The 17,836-nt window shown below is 42.3% G+C and overlaps 1 protein-coding gene across 1 annotated transcript in view; it reads left to right on the forward strand.

Moving 5' to 3' along the window:
• Positions 1-17,836, forward strand: part of MUC6 (mucin 6, oligomeric mucus/gel-forming) — an 88,434-nt gene that overhangs the window by 11,046 nt on the left and 59,552 nt on the right. The window contains exons 7-12 of the mRNA XM_060262402.1: positions 5,337-5,544; positions 9,229-9,351; positions 9,486-9,606; positions 12,302-12,440; positions 13,940-14,044; positions 15,229-15,301. Coding sequence (XP_060118385.1) covers positions 5,337-5,544; positions 9,229-9,351; positions 9,486-9,606; positions 12,302-12,440; positions 13,940-14,044; positions 15,229-15,301 — 769 coding nt within the window. The remainder of the gene's footprint in view (positions 1-5,336; positions 5,545-9,228; positions 9,352-9,485; positions 9,607-12,301; positions 12,441-13,939; positions 14,045-15,228; positions 15,302-17,836) is intronic.

The following is a 17,836-nucleotide window of genomic DNA, read 5'->3' on the forward strand; positions in this document are numbered from 1 at the left end:
GGCCACTTTCCCCCCTCTCTTCCAAGCCCCGATCGCTGGCTTCTCCTGGCCTCTTTCCCTCTCTCCCTTCCAAGCCCAGATCGCCACCTTCTCCCTTCCTACTTCCCCTCCCTCCCAGTTCTAACCCCGATCACCGACTTCTCCTGTCCTCTTCCCCTCCCTCCCTTCCAAGCCCCGATTGCCACCTTCTCACTGCCCCCTTCCCCTCCCTCCCAGTCCCAACCCCGATCGCTGGCTTCTCCTGGCCTCTTCCCCTCCCTCCCTCCCTTCCAAGCCCCAATAGCCACCTTCTCCCCGCCTCCTCCCCCTCCCTCTCAGTCTCTGTCCTGATCCAACTTCTCCTGGCCTCTTCCCCTCCCTCCCAGCTCTGATCGCCACCTTCTTGCCCCCTTCCCCTCTCTTCCAACCCCGATCTGCCCATTTTCCTGCCTGTGATTCTCATTGCCACCCTCCCTTCCTTGGGGGGAGGGGAGGGTGTCAGAGAGGGAGAACAACAAGAGGGAAGGTTGTGTGGGGCACTGAGAGGCATCAGTGTTCCCCGAAAAATGTAAATGCCCCCCAATCTTCCAGATCCTGGCTACGGCCCTGATACTCTTTTTACTGTATATTGTTTTTAATATTCTATGTGGTTTTTAAATGTTGTTAGCCACCCTGAGCCCATTAGGGGAGAGCAGGATATACATTTGATAGACAGACAGACTAACTAGTGGATGAAGTTGTTTTCATTGCTTTTTTTTTTAAATGTAGAAGTCTTAAGAATTGCAAAGCAAGACAGAAATGACAGTGATATGCAATGTAAACAATTACTTTTAAATACACACAGACAGAATTTTCTGCCAAGTGTAGAAACAGCAAAAGAGAAATGGAAGGAAGGAAGGTAGACAGACAGAGAAGCTGCAATCACACACATAAATAATGCAGTTTCAATCCAGTTTCAAAGCACTTTCTATCTGGATTTTGCCAGTTCACACAGTAAAATCCAGTTAGAAAGTTCACTGGAAGTGGATTGAAATTAGGGTTGCGAATCCCCAGGTGGGAACAGGAGTTCCCCCAGTTTGGAGGCCCTCTCCCCGCTTCAGGGTCATCAGAAAATGGAGGGGGGAGGGAAATGTCTGCTGGGTACTCCATTATTCCCTGTGGAGACCAATTCTCATAGGGTATAATTAAGAATTGATCTGTGGGTATCTGGGGCTCTAGGGGAGTTGTTTTTTGAGGTAGAGGCACCAAATTTGCAATATAGCATCTGGTGCATCTCCTCAAAAAACTGTCCAAGTTTCAAAAAGATTCGACCTGGGGGCCCAGTTCTCTGAGCCCCCAAAAGGTGCCCTATCTTTCATTATTTCCAATGGAGGGAAGGTATTTAAAAGGTGTGTGGTCCCTTTAAATGTGATGGCCAGAACTCCCTATGCAGTTCAATTATGCTTCTTGTCACACCTTTGCTCCTGGCCCCACCCTGATGCCTCCTGGCTCCACTTCCAAAGTCTTCTGACCCCATTCCCAAAGTCCCCAGATATTTCTTGAATTGGACGTGGCAACCCTAATTGAAAGTGCATTATTTAGTGTTTGTGATCACAGCCAGAATGAAATAAAAAGACAGAAATACAAAGATACAGAGGAAGAATGAGAGAAAGAACAGAAGGGAGGTAGAAAATGAGGGGGGGAGGAGTGAGAGCAGGGGTCATTTTGTCAAAGAGGTGCCAGAGCTCATTAGCACAACTCATTTGCATAACTCTTTGCATATGCCACACACCCCTGAAATCTCTGGAAGGTGTACTAAATTATATCAGCTCAGCATCTACTTTAACATGTTTCATGAATTATAATTGTCATTTTACTCCCATCATACTTTTAAAATTACCTTCTCCAATGTGGCCACAGTGGCATGATGAAGATTTCCATTTGTCTGCTTTATATGTTTTAGTTATTTCCCCATTTTTTGTGGGGGAAAATATTAGAAAATTTGTCAAATCTTGGAGTTCAGCAAAATTTTCTCAGGGGGTTTGAACAATGGAGTCCAGAAGCAAGTATTTGGGGGGGAGTGTTTAAGAAAAAGAGCACAATAAAATTTAGAGGTTTTGGAACTCCACTTCTGTGAGCTCTTGCCCAAAATGAGGCCTGTGAGAGAAGTAAAAAGGAGAAGGAAGATAGAATGAAAGAAAAAGACAAAGACTGAGAAAGAATGAGAGGAATTAATGAAGTTATGTTAAAGTTTGAGAGAAAGGAATAAAATAAAGGGAAAGAAGGAAGGAAGACAGGGAGACAGAGAAGTGACAGGCAGGCCATTAGAAGCCTGCCTTTCACCCCTTTCCACTTGCAGGTGGCGGGGGGGGGGGGAATGAAAGGGAGCATTCAAATGTCTTCCTGCCTCTTAAAGCAAGCAGCCCACAGGGGGCTTGAGTATAGAGAATACAGAGTATAGAGAGGCTTTTATCTGTTTGACTGAACTGCCCCTCCCCCCATTGTGATGGAACATTCCTTTTCTGTTGAAGAGATTTAACTGTTTTCTGTCAGAGTTTACTTCCATGTATATAGTTATTAAATGATGTTCAATACTTAAGCAAGTATGTGTGCCACATGATATTTGTTCACACTGAATTCAACCACAGACTATGCTGTAAGCGAAGAGGTGGAATACTGCCACATAAGGAGGATTTTCTGGCATATTTATAAATATAAATACCTCACCTCCCAAACAGTAAGGGCGGGGGGAGCGTACTGGGCAAGTGCAGCTTTGGCTGGCAGTGGTAGTTGGAGGTGGCAAAACAGTGGCAACATTTTTGGGGGGCAGGGAGATGGACTGAGGAAAGACAGTAGTAATCAGTAAGACTCCAGGAGAATCTCTCAGCAGACAACTGTCTTCATCAGAGGTCAGAGGCTGACTGATGGGGTTCTGGGCTGACAGGGCCGGCAGTAGGCGGGTCACAGTGAGGCTACCCAATGACAGGGGGGAGTCATGACAGACAGAGTGCAAGGCCACTCCTGTGGTAGCCACAACGCCCAATAAAAATTGAGGATCGAGCCACCCGTAAGGTTTTTATTTTATCTACAATATGCTCATAATTATTGGCACTGAATATAGTTTATAATTACAGTCCACTCATAGTAGGCATTATATAATTTTGGCTATACTATACCATCTTCAACTGATGCTAGCAGTTGGGTCACATGACCTGTGGTGACTGGGCTGGCACAGGCACAGTGAGGCACCAGGACAGGCCGTTACACTCAGTAAATTGTGCAACCTCATGATCTGCTGGCTGCAGGATCACTACTTGCTGCTCACTGCAGGGGTAGATTCATGGCAGGGAAGGAGAGATCAGATCACCTTGTGGTCTACAGATCATCTCTCTCTCTCTTCCACTGTGCCATTCTTGTATCTTGTAGACTCTGAATCTAATAAAATAATTTATAGCAATCTACTGCAATATCAATCTTAGATGTGCTGTGTAGATGGTGTCTCTGGAGTTCTGCCCAAGAGATACATGAATCTTCACTTCCAGGGTTGGAAATGTCCAGCCTAGCAGCTGCATCAACTGTCATTACATTTGAACAATGAGAATGATTGATAATAGCAATATGCATATCAAAATTCCCAAGATAAACATATACCTTAGGGTCATTCCATGTATTTCTAGATTGAACAAAGGAATTAAGGGATTTGCAGCATCACAAAGAAAAAGCAAACAAATTTGAGTAAAAGAGGGGATCATTCTGGAGCAGCAAATAGCACTAAATTATCAGGGAACCATTCCACTCACATCCCTAAAGAGTAATCAAGTTATAAGATAATTGGACAAAGGGATCTGATTTTATGCCCCTCCAACAAGGTGTTCCCAACTAGGGGTATACATCCATATACAATCAAACCAAAATTATACCTGAAAAATACCTTATCAGTATTTCCCAGGTATAAGAACATAAGAACATAAGAGAAGCCATGTTAGATCAGGCCAATGGCCCATCCAGTCCAACATTCTGTGTCACACAGCGGCCAAATATATATATATATATATATATATATATATATATATATATATATATATATATATATATATACACACACACACACACACACACACACACTGTGGCTAATAGCCACTGATGGACCTCTGCTCCATATTTCAGGATATATTCAGGATTTTCCATGAAGATTGGGTGCCAGCATTGCAGGCTCCTGGGGACTGTTTTTCTTTTCTTTTTTGTTTCTGTGTCTCCAGGTTTCTATGGGCTTCTCCACCACTCTTGTCAGTTTCAAGAGATTTTTTTCTTTGTCAGTGTTCTACTGTATTCCCTTCCCATTTTCTTGCACAGAGTTTGCAAAATTCCCCCCTCTCCCTTGCTTGGATTTGTTGTGACTCTGCTTTGAGATCGGCCCTTTAAAGCTTGCAATGCTCTTTGTTCTGGTGGGCATTCAGCACATAGTAAGTGGTTGTGCTGGGCTTGCAACCACGCCCCCCCCCCCCGGCTTGGATGTCTTGTGACTCTGTTCTTTGAGATCAGTCCTTTTAAGCTTGCATTGCCACAGTGGGGCTTTGATTTTGTTGGGCTTCTATTGCCCTCTGGGGCTTTGATTTTGTTGGGCTTCTATTGCCCTTGGTGTTGGGGTTTTTTCTCCATTGGAAACAATGGAAGATGTGGCACCTTTTTTAAAAGGCCCATAGAATTTAACCCTCTGGTCCAAACTTTTTGAAACTTGGGGATTCTTCTGGGAAGAGGCACCAGCAGTTATACTGGAAATTTGGTGACTCTATCTCAAAAAACAGACCCCTCCCCCGACCACCAGATACCCCAAGAGAGATTCCCTATTTACTATAATGGTCCTCATAGGGTATCATGGAGCTGGGAAAGTTCAGGATTTTATTTTAAAGTCCCAAATATGAATAACATATACTGTATTGGAATTTGGGAATACTGGGAATACAATTTTTAGTCCAATATACTCAAATCCAAAAAATAAATTTTGTGTGTGTGTGTGTACACCCCTATTCCCAACCATCGTAGGCTCCATTGTTTCCTATGGAGGGAATATGGGCTCTTTCCAAGGGTTGGAGCAGCTGCACAAAAAAATGTCGTGTGCCTTCCCCTTTCAATGTGAAATCAGTTAGAAAGTGAAGCCACCACTTCTGTGGATGTCTTCTCTACCCCCATACACAAAGTGATGTTGGTGAAGGGAGCACATTGCTTGACAGCCTACTTAGGATTTTATTTGTATTCCATGGGGCAAGCCACAAACACCCCTATGCTAGTGAGAAGTTGTCCATGAAGTTTTGTTTTTGGCATACAATCTGTCCTAAACATTATCTGATCCACTTAAACTGCTTTCTTTTATTTTCTAGGCCAAAATCTGTGCCCACCTTTTAAACAATGTGTCTTCATCATGCAATATTTCAAGGAAAGGGTTTGTCATCCGTTGCCAACTCGATATGCAACACTGCAGAAATTCAGGGCAGAGAAACTGTACTTGTGCTACTCTTTCAGAATACTCCAGACAGTGTGCCATGTCCCATCAGAAAGTGTTTGATTGGAGAAGCAGTGATTTCTGCTGTAAGTTGCAGTGTTCTGGACTATACCTTCATTGTTGAGCTTAAATTACTACACAAGGAGCAAATTATATATATATATATATATATATATAAAAATTTAATATAGCAAAATTGCAACAGATTGTTTGGATTGTAAATACCGATCTGTTGTCATATACTGCATTTTAAAAGGGGGAAAGGTCATCTATCAAAGAAACTAATGAGGATGTGAGTGAAGTATGTCCAATATCCAGGGGTCATTTTGTAGAAAAAAAGGTGGTGGAGCTCATCCAGGGATTGTTATGCAGCTGCACAGGCTATTCAATGGACAAGGAGGTGGAATTCTCAGGAGGAGGAGGTGGAATTCTCAGAAAGGTTCAGGAACTGCGCTCCTGTGAGCTCCCACTGAATCCAAGGTCTGCCCCATCAATTTTTTATGAATGCACATGAAGCTGCCTTATACTGAGCAAAACCATTGATCTGTCAAGGCCAGTATTGTCTATTGCAGGGGAGTCAAACATATGGCCCATAGGCTTTAATCTGACCAGTGACCAAGTGGCAAGAGGGAAAGGAGTGGAAGAAACCACCCTTTCAGCTGCCATGGGGAGCATGTTCTTTGGGACTCTCTTGGAGCGGCATGAGCCTGAAAAGTCAGCAAGAGCAGAAGTGAGAGGGCAAGCAGGAACAACTAGCATGGGGCGGTTGCTGGGTTGTTCTGTCACAGTTGTCCTAGGTGCAACTGGCTCTGCTTCCCCCATGCCTTCTGTGTCCACAGCCATCTCCAGTCTGTGCCACCAGAGATTTGCAGAGCAGCTGATCCTTTCACTAGCCCCAACATAGCTCCTGCACTTTCCTCTTTGTGCCTTGGTGCTCTCAGCATTTCCCTCCCACTTCCTCCTCCCCAGCTGTCTCCAGCCTGTGCCTCCAGAGCTTTGCAGAGAAGCTGAGCCTGTTTGCTGGTTCTGGCATCCTCTTGCATTTTTCTCTTTTCTCCCATCCCTCTTGGCACTTCATTCCTGTCTACTCATCCCCAGCCCTCTCCAGCTTTTTAGACATAGAACGAAGAAGTAATGGGGGGGCTTGTTCTGCCACAGCTGTCCTAAGCACAACTGGCTCCACTCCCCCTTGCATTCTCCATGCCATCCTCTCCACCCACTCCTGGGGATGTTGTCAAAAGTGTTGAGGGGAGAGGCAATGTGGTTCAGTTGAGAGCCTCTGTTTGGCATGCAGAGAGTCCTAGGTTCTATCCCTGGCACCTGCAGTTAAAAGGAACAAGCTATGGCTTATTACGAGAAAGACTTCAACCTGAGCCCTGGAGAGGCATTGCCACTCTGAGTAGACTTGGGTGTGGAGAGAGAGAGAAGCATGCAATGCTAGGGCTGCCAAGCCCCTGGCCCGGGTAGGGGTTCTCCTGCCCTGGAGGTTCCCAACCTGACATTAGTGTCGTGCTCTGACCACTCTAGGCGTTTCCAGGAAAACTCTATGGTTTTCCTGGACACTGTAGCAATTTGGGAGGGAAAACTCTATGGTACAAATGCCTAGAGTGGCCAGCATGCAACATCACTGGCGCAATGATGTTATGTCCAGGTGACGTCATCACACCGCGTGCATGATGCAAATCCCCCGTCAGAGCCCACAGGGGACTTGACAACCCTATGCAATGCCCAGCCATTTCATGTTTTCCCTGGGCCCTGCGCTCAGAGCATTTCACCACAAAAGCAGTCTGCACAAGCTGAGGCACTGCCACCACCAGGCTTCAGTGTGGGTGGTTAGGCTAGGAAAGGCAGTGTCCCCGCCCCCCACTTCAAGTTTTGTAGGCTCCCATTTCTGCAAGGCAGTTTCACGCACACTTAATAATGCACTTTCAATACACTTTGCAACTGGATTTTACTCTGTGAAATGGCAAAATCTACTTGCAAGCTGAAGCTGAAGTGGACTGAAGTGGGCTGAAACTGTATTATTTAGCATGTGTGAAAGCACCCTTACTTGCCAACTCTGGGTTGGGAAATAGCAGGAGATTTGAGGTGCAGAGCCCACGCATTGCACAGTTAGGGGAGGGGCAAGATGTCAGCAAGGTCTAATTCCATTGACCCAGCCTCCAAAGCAACCATTTTTTCCAGGAGAGCTGATTTCTGCAGTCTGGAGGTAAGTTGTAATTTTAGGAAGATCCCCAGGCCCCATCTGGAGGCTGAGCAACCAACAGAGAATTACAGCTATAAGTAGATTGAAGAAAAATTCAAAGGTGTCCATGAATATCCAGCCTCAATATAGATAAAGCACAAAGTAAGAATTATAAATATAAATATGTTACAAATAATTAAATAACACCATAGTACAAGAGATAGAAACGGCACAAATTGGACCCATAAATTTTACATACATTCAAATAGCAAACTCATGCTAGTAATGTCCACAAGAGACCAAATCAATTTCCTATAAGAGGTATTGGTCAGTCAAATTTCAGTAAGCCACTAAGATCAGCAAAATCCTCCAAGATTTGCAGCAAGCATGAAAATTCTCAAAGCGATAAGACAGTACTTCCTCGCGAAGTGATTCCTCATTTCACTTCAGTTTTGTCTAGCTTTTTTTCAAAAATATTTATCAGGGCATAACCAGGGCTGCTGCTGGGGTTTTTGCCACCCCAGGCAAAGCTCCACCCCCCTCCAGTGGGGGAGGACCTTCAGTGCCGGCCCAAATCAGGCCCCGTTTGGATGGAGGGCTCCTCTTGAGGATGTCTAACACTAGCCACTGAGGAAACATGTTTGTTAAAGTTACAGAAACTTTTTTTATCATTTGGGGTTTTAAAAAAATGTTGTTGTTTTAGATTTCACTTTTTTCTGCAAATCTGAGGCAATTTTCAGGTTTGTAGAAAGATCTGTCTTGCCTCTTCACAGCTCCAGTCACAGGATTTAAGTATTCTCAGATCTGGCCAGTTTCGCTATTAGTATATAGATGATGATGATGATTATCTATGTTAAAAGATATTAAGACTGACATTAAAAGTTATTAAGGCTAAAGTTCTAACCTTAATATGAAGCAAATTCAACTGAATGGCGTATACTTTCAAGTAACCATGGTTGGAAATGATCACTGAAGTGGGGCAACAGTTTAGATGTTGAAATGTGCTTATTATTTTCTAACTCGCAGTGATGCCATAAATGTAGAAGTGATAGTTAATTTTGAGAGTATCCAGGGCTTTTTTTGAGCAGGAATGCACAAGAATGCGGTTCTAGCTGGCTTGGCATCAGGGGGTATGGCCTAATATGCAAATGAGTTTCTGCTGGGCTTTTTCTACAAAAAGCCCTGTATCCAGTGTTCCCTCTAAGCTGAATTAGCATGAGCTAGCTCACAGTTTTTTGCCTCCAGCTCACACATTTTTGTCTTAACTCAGGAAGGATGGCTCCAGAGCACACTGATTTATGCAGTAACTCACAACTTTAATGCTAGTAGCTCACAAAGTAGAATTTTTGCTCATAAGACTCTGCAGCTTAGAAGGAACATTGCCTGTATCTATAGCCATCTTTGGCTGGATATAGGGAAAGCTGGTTCTTGAGTGACTAGAAAAGGAATATGGAAAATTTGTGTAATGTTACATGATTGATATGGATGAAATTTTAAATGTGAGGTAGACTCATCTAAATGTTGTCTAGTGTCCATTTTTCCCAAATGAAACTCAACAAGCTCTCCAACCCATTCTGTATTGCAGCTCTAAAAAGATGTCCAGCTAACCAAATCTATAGAGAGTGTGGTTCTCCCTGTCTTAAAACGTGTTCCAATCCAGAACATAGCTGTGCCAGCTACTGTACATATGGCTGTTTCTGTCCAGAAGGTAAGTGACCATAACAAAAACATAATAACTTTGCTAGATACAGAATGCCTTACTTTCTTTTATACTCTGTGCATTCAGGAGCAATTAAAATACTTGTCCTTTATTTGCTTTTTCCTGTTTTCATCTTATGACAGGTACTGTTTTAGATGACATTTCAAGAAACCGAACATGTGTTCCTATCGAGCAGTGTCCATGTACATTGAATGGTGAAAAATATGATCCTGGTGATGTCATGAAAGCACCATGTAGAACCTGGTGAGTACTGGGAGATAGATTAAAGGAGGATTTGAAGGAAATGGTCATCATTATTTGTGAAGGAAGTATATACTTGTGAGGAAATATGTGACTCTGAGCATGGAAGCTCAGTTGAGAATCTCTGGGTAAAAATAAAAGGAGTAAGAAATAATAGTGATATTATGATGGGGGTCTGGCAGAGGACTTGGATGAGACACTCCTAGAAAAGATTATAAAGTTCTCAAGGAGATGGAACATGGTGGTCATGGGAGATTTCAGTTACCCAGATATCTGTTGGACGTCCAACTCTGCAAACAATGAAAGGTCAAAAAAAAATTCCTGACTTGTCTCGCTGACAACTTCATTTTCCAGAAAGTGGAGAGGGAAACAAGGGGATCTGCAAGAGGATTCTCCCCAACAGAGAGAAGAGAGATTGGATTTATACCCCACCCTTCACTCAGAGTGGTTTACAATCTCTTTTCCCTTCCTCTCCCCATAACAGACACCCTGTGAGGGAGGTGGGGTTGAGAGAGCACTTTCAAGAACTGCTCTTAAGAAAACAGCTCTTTCAAGGGCTGTGACTGACCCAAGAGCACTTAGTAGGGATGAGGTACTTGTGAATGAGGTACTTGTGCATGTGGAGGAGTGAGGAATCAAACCCGGTCCTCCCAGATTAGAGTCCACGCACTTAACCACAACACCAAACTGGCTCTCTCCCACCAAATTGGGTAGTATCCCATGGTCAGAAATACTTAAAGGAGAAGGGAGTTCAAGAGGGGTGGGAGTTTTTAAAAAGTGAAATATTGAAGACAAAATCATAGATAATTCCTATGAGAAGGAAAACTGGGGGGGAGCCTAAAGAAGCCAAGGTGGCTCCATAAACAACTTTCTAAGGACTTGAGAAATAAAATAAAAACTCATGTAGAAAATGGAAGGAGTAGGGTTGCCAATCCCCAGGTCTGGCTAAGGTGGTAGTTCTAGAGATAACTATTATTATGGAGGTCAGGTATCATTCTAGAAATCTCCTCTTTAGATCGTAGTAGTTTGAGGTCTCTACAGATAAACTTCAGTTTTTGCTATTAAAAGAAATATCTCCTGGAATAACTTCAGAAGAGTCTGCCAATGGAAAAAACCAATGGGATTGGGGCAGTTTACCAAGGCAAGATGTTATATGTCAAGAAATAGTCACCAATCTTTGATTGTTTAGAAGCAGGAGATGGAGTCTCCACTAAGTATCTGACACATTTATGGGATCTCATTGCCTTTGATCACTAGATGTAAAAGTGCAAGGCTTTCCTGGTAAAAGTACAAGGCTTTCCTGGCATAACCAAAATTGTAACTGAGTCAACTGGCCACTTTGGGGTCAAGCAGCAATTTTCCTCCAGGCCAGTTTTGTCAGGAATCCTGGAGGGTTTTTGGGGGGTGGAGGGGGTTACCATCTTCTGGGCTTGGAGCAGGGGTCATTGGGTGTGTTTGTAGGGATGAGGTACTTGTGAATTTCCTGCATTGTGCAGGGGGTTGGACTAGATGATGCTGGAAGTCCCAACGCTATAATTCTACAATCAAAACAGTTGGGAAACCTGGCGGCAATATCCACTTAATTTCTGGAAAGTCATCATTACAATCTCTATAACATTTCTTAGCTCCTTCCTTTATATAGGGTGAGATTAACATTCTATTACTAGTAGATAGTAGATAGTATACCCCAGGTGATGTGGTCCACTATAAGCTGATGGCCTGTCAACATGAAAACTCTTCAGTTGATGTCTACCAGTTGGGACTTTATTTTTCTCTGTTAATATGAGCTGAAAAATGGTAAATTCCCCTAAACCATCATGGGCCTATTTATCACATAGCCATATTGTGTATCTGCATCTTGAAGCTGTACATCAGAAGACTTTTGAACTTGAAAGTTCAGAATATAGCTTTCTTTCAAGTTGGGGCCATTTTATTCCAGTGGGAGCTGACAAGGCCATCCAGAATGCTGGAGAACAAAGTGTGGCTGTGAGACTTCTGGAAATGGGTTCCTATATGTGAAACTGAGATGACTGATAAAAACCTACTGTCAGCATTTCCAACTAATTCTTTAAATGTTCTTCTTGGTCAACATTGCAATATGATGTGATGGTGCTAGAGAGGCAAATGAAAAAGCTGCACTCATTCACAACAATGCACAGCTATTATTTTCATTGAGTTGAATCAATTATGCTAATAGTCCTCCAACACAAAGACACTGCCCCTAATGTGAGTAGCCTTGCCCAGGCAAAAAAGGCATGCTCCACTAATGGTAGACTTTTTCCACAAAAGGAAGGTTTGTACCATTAATGGAATGGAAGTTCTGGATCCAGTCCATAGTCTTTGGAGGTCTATCTTGGTTTTTAATACTTAAAGTTCTTTGAGCATGGTGACGCTTTGGTTTTTGGGGGAAAACTCTGTTGTTTGAGCCCAGTTTTACCACGGAGTTTGCCCAAGAGTCGGAGCGTCACTGCGCAACATCCCTGGCGTGGTGATGTCTCTTCTGTGTAATGTCATCACATTGGGGACATCACATATGGCAACATCACCCCACCCCACTCCGGGAAAGCTTCCTCCCTTCCTCCCTTCTATGATTCTATGACTTCTTGATATTATTGCCAAAAGTGGAAGAGTGAAGTATACTGCCCTCTGGCTCTCAAATGCATTGATTAACAGCTGATATATTCTTTACTTTTCCCAGTAAATGTAAAATGGGCCAGTGGAACTGCAAAGAACTACCTTGTCCAGGCACATGTTCTTTGGAAGGAGGTTCATTTGTCACCACGTTTGACTCTAGGCCATACCGTTTCCATGGAGTTTGCACCTACATTCTTATGAAGGTAATGTACTTGACAATCAAATAGTTTTCATGGGTTTATAAAAGGAGTTTCTGAATACCAACATTTATCTTATACATAAATATCCAAATAGCTACTGCTTGTGGAATCACAAAATCACAATTTCTAGCTCTCCTTTCCTCATGTAGCATATAGAAATGACTAGAAATGAAAAAGATTGCTGGGGAACTGGGAGACAGATGTTCTACATCCTGAATTTTTTTCTCTCTTTGATGCTGTTACAATGTTTTCCTCTTCCTATGTGTACTGTTCCCTTAGGGCTGCCTTACCTTTCTCAATTAGTTTATACAAATGTACATAATTTGGGTTTCTGGCTTTCAGAATTTGGAATATTGAACAAAAAGACACATATCAGTTCCCTGAGAGCTAGTGTGGGGTAGTGGTTAGAGTGTCTGACTAGAACAGGGATGGCCAAACTGCAATTCAGGAGTAGGGTTGCCAAGTCCAATTAAAGAAATATCTGGGGACTTTGGGGATGGAGCCAGGAGACTTTGGGGGTGGAGCCAGGAGACATTGGGGGCAGAGCCACGAGCAAGGGTGTGACAAGCATAATTGAACTCCAAGGGAGTTCTGGCCATCACATTTAAAGGGACAGATGACACAAAGACACACTGAAAGGAGAACTGGAATCTGGTGGTCAGCAGGGTTACCCGAGACTCAGACCAGTAGACTAGCTGTGGGGCTGAGACGCATCAGTATTGAGAGGTGCAAGTCCTGGAAGGTAGCTAGTGGAGTGTCTGTGAGGGAGAATATACTGGCACCAGTGAAGAGTTCTATATGTGTGTGTGAGGAGTGATTGTAGTTTGTTATTTTTATGATTTAAGTATCCAGAGAACAGGGCTATTACAACTGAACTGACAGCATTCTAAGCACCCAGAAGGCACAGCCTGCCTGAAGTAGAATTCAGTTGAATTTTGAAGCCTGCCTGTTTGTTAGTGTTTTAAAGATCTTCTACCAATGTTATTTGTTATATTTTACCTCAGCCTGATAAAATCTCAACTTTCAATAACTGATTGTTTGCCAACGTTCTGCTGCCAACTGATTCTTTGTTATTGAATAGTTTTAATCAATATTATTTTTATCCCTCTCCCTTGCCTTTTGTTATCTAATAAATATTTTTGTGGTTTTGAATTTTAAAACCATCTGTTGCCTATTATTTTGGGAGTCTGACAGGATTTCTGTGAGTGTGACTGAGGGAAGGTGACTGGGGAGAAATTTAAAGTCGTCACCCTCCCAAGTAGGCTCTGACCAGCTCCCTCACACTGGGATTTAAACTGGCAAAAATATAGTAGTATGGACCACTTCACACATTATATTTTTAACTTAACACAAGTTACATGCATCACAAAGATAAACTTCTCTGCAAACCTAAATGAAAATCCTAATGAAATTCAAACATTTGATGCACAGTGATGAAAAAGGGGTGTAAAAGATGTTTCTTTTCCTTCCTATAAAATTTGTTTTGCTTTTTTTCCTTCTAGAGTCCAATGTTGCCACACAATGGAACCTTGATGGCTGTATATAAAAAATCTGGATATTCCAGTTCTGAGACATCACTGAGTGCTATCATTTATGTCTCGTCACAAGTAAGTGCTCCTTCCATATGGAAATGAGAAGAAAACATACACAATTCAGCAGTTAGTTGCATTTACCCCCACTTTTCAGCTGTGCAGGGGATTATGAGCATGGAGCTAGCATTTGCCAGTCTCCTGGTGGGATGGGGCATCCCCAGCCTCCATTTCCACCACTACACTAAGTGGTGGCAGGAGAAAATTTAAAAAAAATGTTTGTCAGACATATGGTGTGACACCCCTTCTGATGGAAACCTAGAAGAGATATCATGACTCTCTAGAAAGCTCTGGAAACTCTTATGGTAAAATTTCCCAGCGATGCCTAGAGAGGATTTATGTCACTTGTCGGATTTTCCTGGAACTGACATCACAGTTACCCAACAGCTGCCCTACATGCTCTTGTCCCCCTGCTGATGGAGCACAGACAAAGAGGGGTAATTGAACATATTACCTACAATGACATGGAAGTGTTTCCTGAAATCCAGTGTTGTCACATACCTGGACAGTGACATCAAAGAAATGCATGCTCTTGCACAATATCATTAAATGTAGAATACTCACACTTTGTTGGGCAACAGTACAGCAAAGAAATTTATTAACTTATCTTAATTGCAAAAATTGACATTATAAATATTAGTGTCTTATTTCAGAGTCAGGGCCTGATAGACTCTTCTTTTAGGTTTATAGAATACCCAAGAAGAGAACAAATCATTTGTGCTAAAAAGTGATGTTAATAGAATCTCTTGCCATTACTTTTTGTGTGCCTACATTTTCCTGGGAGGAGCCCCGTGATGCAGAATGGTAAGCTGCAGTACTGCAGTCCAAGCTCTGCTCATGACCTAAATTTAATCCTGGCAGAAGCTGGGTTCAGGTGGCCAGCTCAAGGCTGACTCAGCCTTCCATTCTTCTGAGGTCAGTAAAATGAGTACCCAGCTTGCTGGGGGTAAAGCATAGATGACTGGGGAATGCAATGGCAAACCACCCTGTAAAAAGTCTGCCAAGAAAACGTCATGATGTGACATCACCCCATGGGTCGGTAACGACTCAGTGCTTGCACCTTTACCTTTTACCTATTTACATGCTCTTATATGAATTTTGTATTCATCTTAGTCAAATGGAAAAGTTGTCGTTTAGCCCAGGTTGCCATTTACCCATGAACCAGACTTGCTAATCAGAATTATGTATTTTCTTTTCCATAGGACAAAATTGTGATTTCCCAAAATCAGATCTTAACTAATGAGGATGAACTTAAGTGGCTGCCTTATAAATCAGGTAAAATAAGAAGAGAGAATGCAGAATGTGCACTTATTAAATAGACAAGTAAATCAATGTCACTTAAGTTATTATTATCTGTTTTAAAAGATGCTGTTACCCACCCTATATAGCTGGTACCTGGCCATTACACATTTTCTTAGCCAGGCTTTTAATTAGGGAGTTTATCAGTTTTTTACTGGTGTACTCCTGTTTTACGCATAGGGTTTTTTAGTGCTTATGACCAATGGTCGTTTCTAATGGCTTGTTTTTTTATATTGTGGCAGGGCTTTTTTTTTTAGCAGGAACGCACAGGAATGCAGTTCCGGCTGGCTTGGTATAAAGAAGTGTGGCCTAATATGCAAATGAGTCCCAGCTGCAAAACTATGGTGATGTCAGGGGATGTTGCTTAATAAGTACATGTGTTCCTGCTGGGCTTTTTCTACAAAAAAGCCCTGTATTGTAATCATTTTAATTATAAACCACCTTCAACAGGACTCTGAAGAAATCCTAAATAAATAAATAGAGTCAATCCAGTACTGTAAAATGTTCTAAGGAGTTGTTAACATCAAATGAACACAGCAATTGTAAACACCCTTTGGTTTGTCCTTTGATCCTTTTAACAGTATTGACCATTCTTGTTTTCTGCCCAAATCTGGAGCAGAGTCATCCATCAACAAAAAGGGCTGGTGAACAACAGCTTGTGTCAGCATCTCCACTGATGTTCTAGGTTCTTACAGGGTGTTGGTTGTGATAATTGGTTCCTCCACTAGCAAAGTGGTTTTTGGCCAAGAGGATTCTGACAGCTTTCAGTCATAATTTGTTCAGCAGTTGATAAATATATAAAGGAATCCAACACTTCTATTCCTTAAAGGTTGTTGTCTGAATGAAGATCCTTGTTAAGAGACATTGATCCTTTGGCTGGGATCATTCAATTGCACTCCCATTTTTAGAGATAGAAACAGGTTCAGTCCTGACCTATTTAGGATTCTTGACACGAGTAACATTAGATAGTAATGGTTCCAAGATTGTATTTGTAAAAACATGGGCTGAAAAAACACCTTTAGTTCTTAAAAAATATTACTTGGACAACAACAATTTTGGAATTTTGGGACTTCCAAAGGTCAGTAAAACCTTTTGATCTTGAAGGCTCAACAGATTTTAAGTCTATATATCCAGTTTGGTTCCCAAAGAGTACTTTTATGTGTTTCTTAACAAGTAGATAAGTTTTCCAAGAGGGACTGGCACCTTTAAATTTACAGATAGTGAGGCAAACCTTGTACGGCTGCATGACCAGCTTGCAGGAATCTTTTGATTCTGATCTATGCCGCTGTGTAGAAGTACTTCTTGGCTTCAAGGTTGCTCCTTTGTGCAGAGAATTAGCTAGAGAGATGGAATCAGCTGATGAAACTGGTCTGGATAAGGTGGCAGTTCTAGAGATAACTATTATTATGGAGGTCAGATATCATTCTAGAAATCTCCTCTTTAGATCGTAGTAGTTTGAGGTCTCTACAGATAAACTTCAGTTTTTGCTGTTAAAAGAAATATCTCCTGGAATAACTTTTAAAAGAATCTGCCAATGGAAAAAACCAATGGGATTGGGGCAGTTTACCAAGGCAAGATGTTATATGTCAAGAAATAATCACCAATCTTTGATTGTTTAGAAGCAGGAGATGGAGTCTCTACTAAGTATCTGACACATGTATGGGATCTCATTGCCTTTGATCACTAGATGTAAAAGTGCAAGGCTTTCCTGGTAAAAGTACAAGGCTTTCCTGGAATAACCAAAATTGTAACTGAGTCAAAGCTATTGCATACCCTTGGCCAAAGAACAGCACGCTCTTTCTATCTGGGATGTCCGTCCTCTTCCACCAAGCGTGCAGCTTTGGGAGTGATGCACATGGAGTGGTGAGGGAGGTAGAGGACAACCACCTAGCCAGCCAGATCAGCCAAGTCAACCCTGGTGATCAGTGGGGTGACAGATGTTGAAACCAGATCACCCTCACATCCATTGTAACTGAGTCCATCCCAGTGTCTAGCAGATCCCCTTTAAAAGTCACTTTGTTCAATGGTTTTGAACTTCCAAGAAAACCCCCCTTTTCTTTTTCTCTTTTTTTCATTAGATAATTAGGTAGCTCTAAATTTTTTACTAATTTGGGAGACTACCTGAATTTCTTCGTTCCCTGGGAGTTAACTCACAGAGACTAATTACCATGATTACAATTTGCAAATTGCTTGACTGCATGGCTGAAAAGTATACTAAGAAGTTCTCCAGATGAGATAAAATGAAATACAAGTTTTAAAAGTTTTAATTAAAACCGTAAAATCACAGCTTTATCCAACTGAAGCCACTGCCCCCTACTTGCTGCCTCTTTAATGATGGTTTATATTATAGGGGTGTCAAACATGTGACCCGGGGGCCAAATCAGGCCCTCAGAGGGTTTATCAAGCCCCTGAGCAACTGGCTATCATCTGCTTCCTTATCCCTCTCTCTGTCTTCCTTCTGCATCTCAGCTTGCTTTACAAGGCTTGTTCAATCACACAGGAGCTACAGAG

The sequence above is a fragment of the Heteronotia binoei genome, chromosome 21 (genome assembly GCF_032191835.1).
Source record: "Heteronotia binoei isolate CCM8104 ecotype False Entrance Well chromosome 21, APGP_CSIRO_Hbin_v1, whole genome shotgun sequence".
Classification (NCBI taxonomy): Eukaryota; Metazoa; Chordata; class Lepidosauria; order Squamata; family Gekkonidae; genus Heteronotia; species Heteronotia binoei.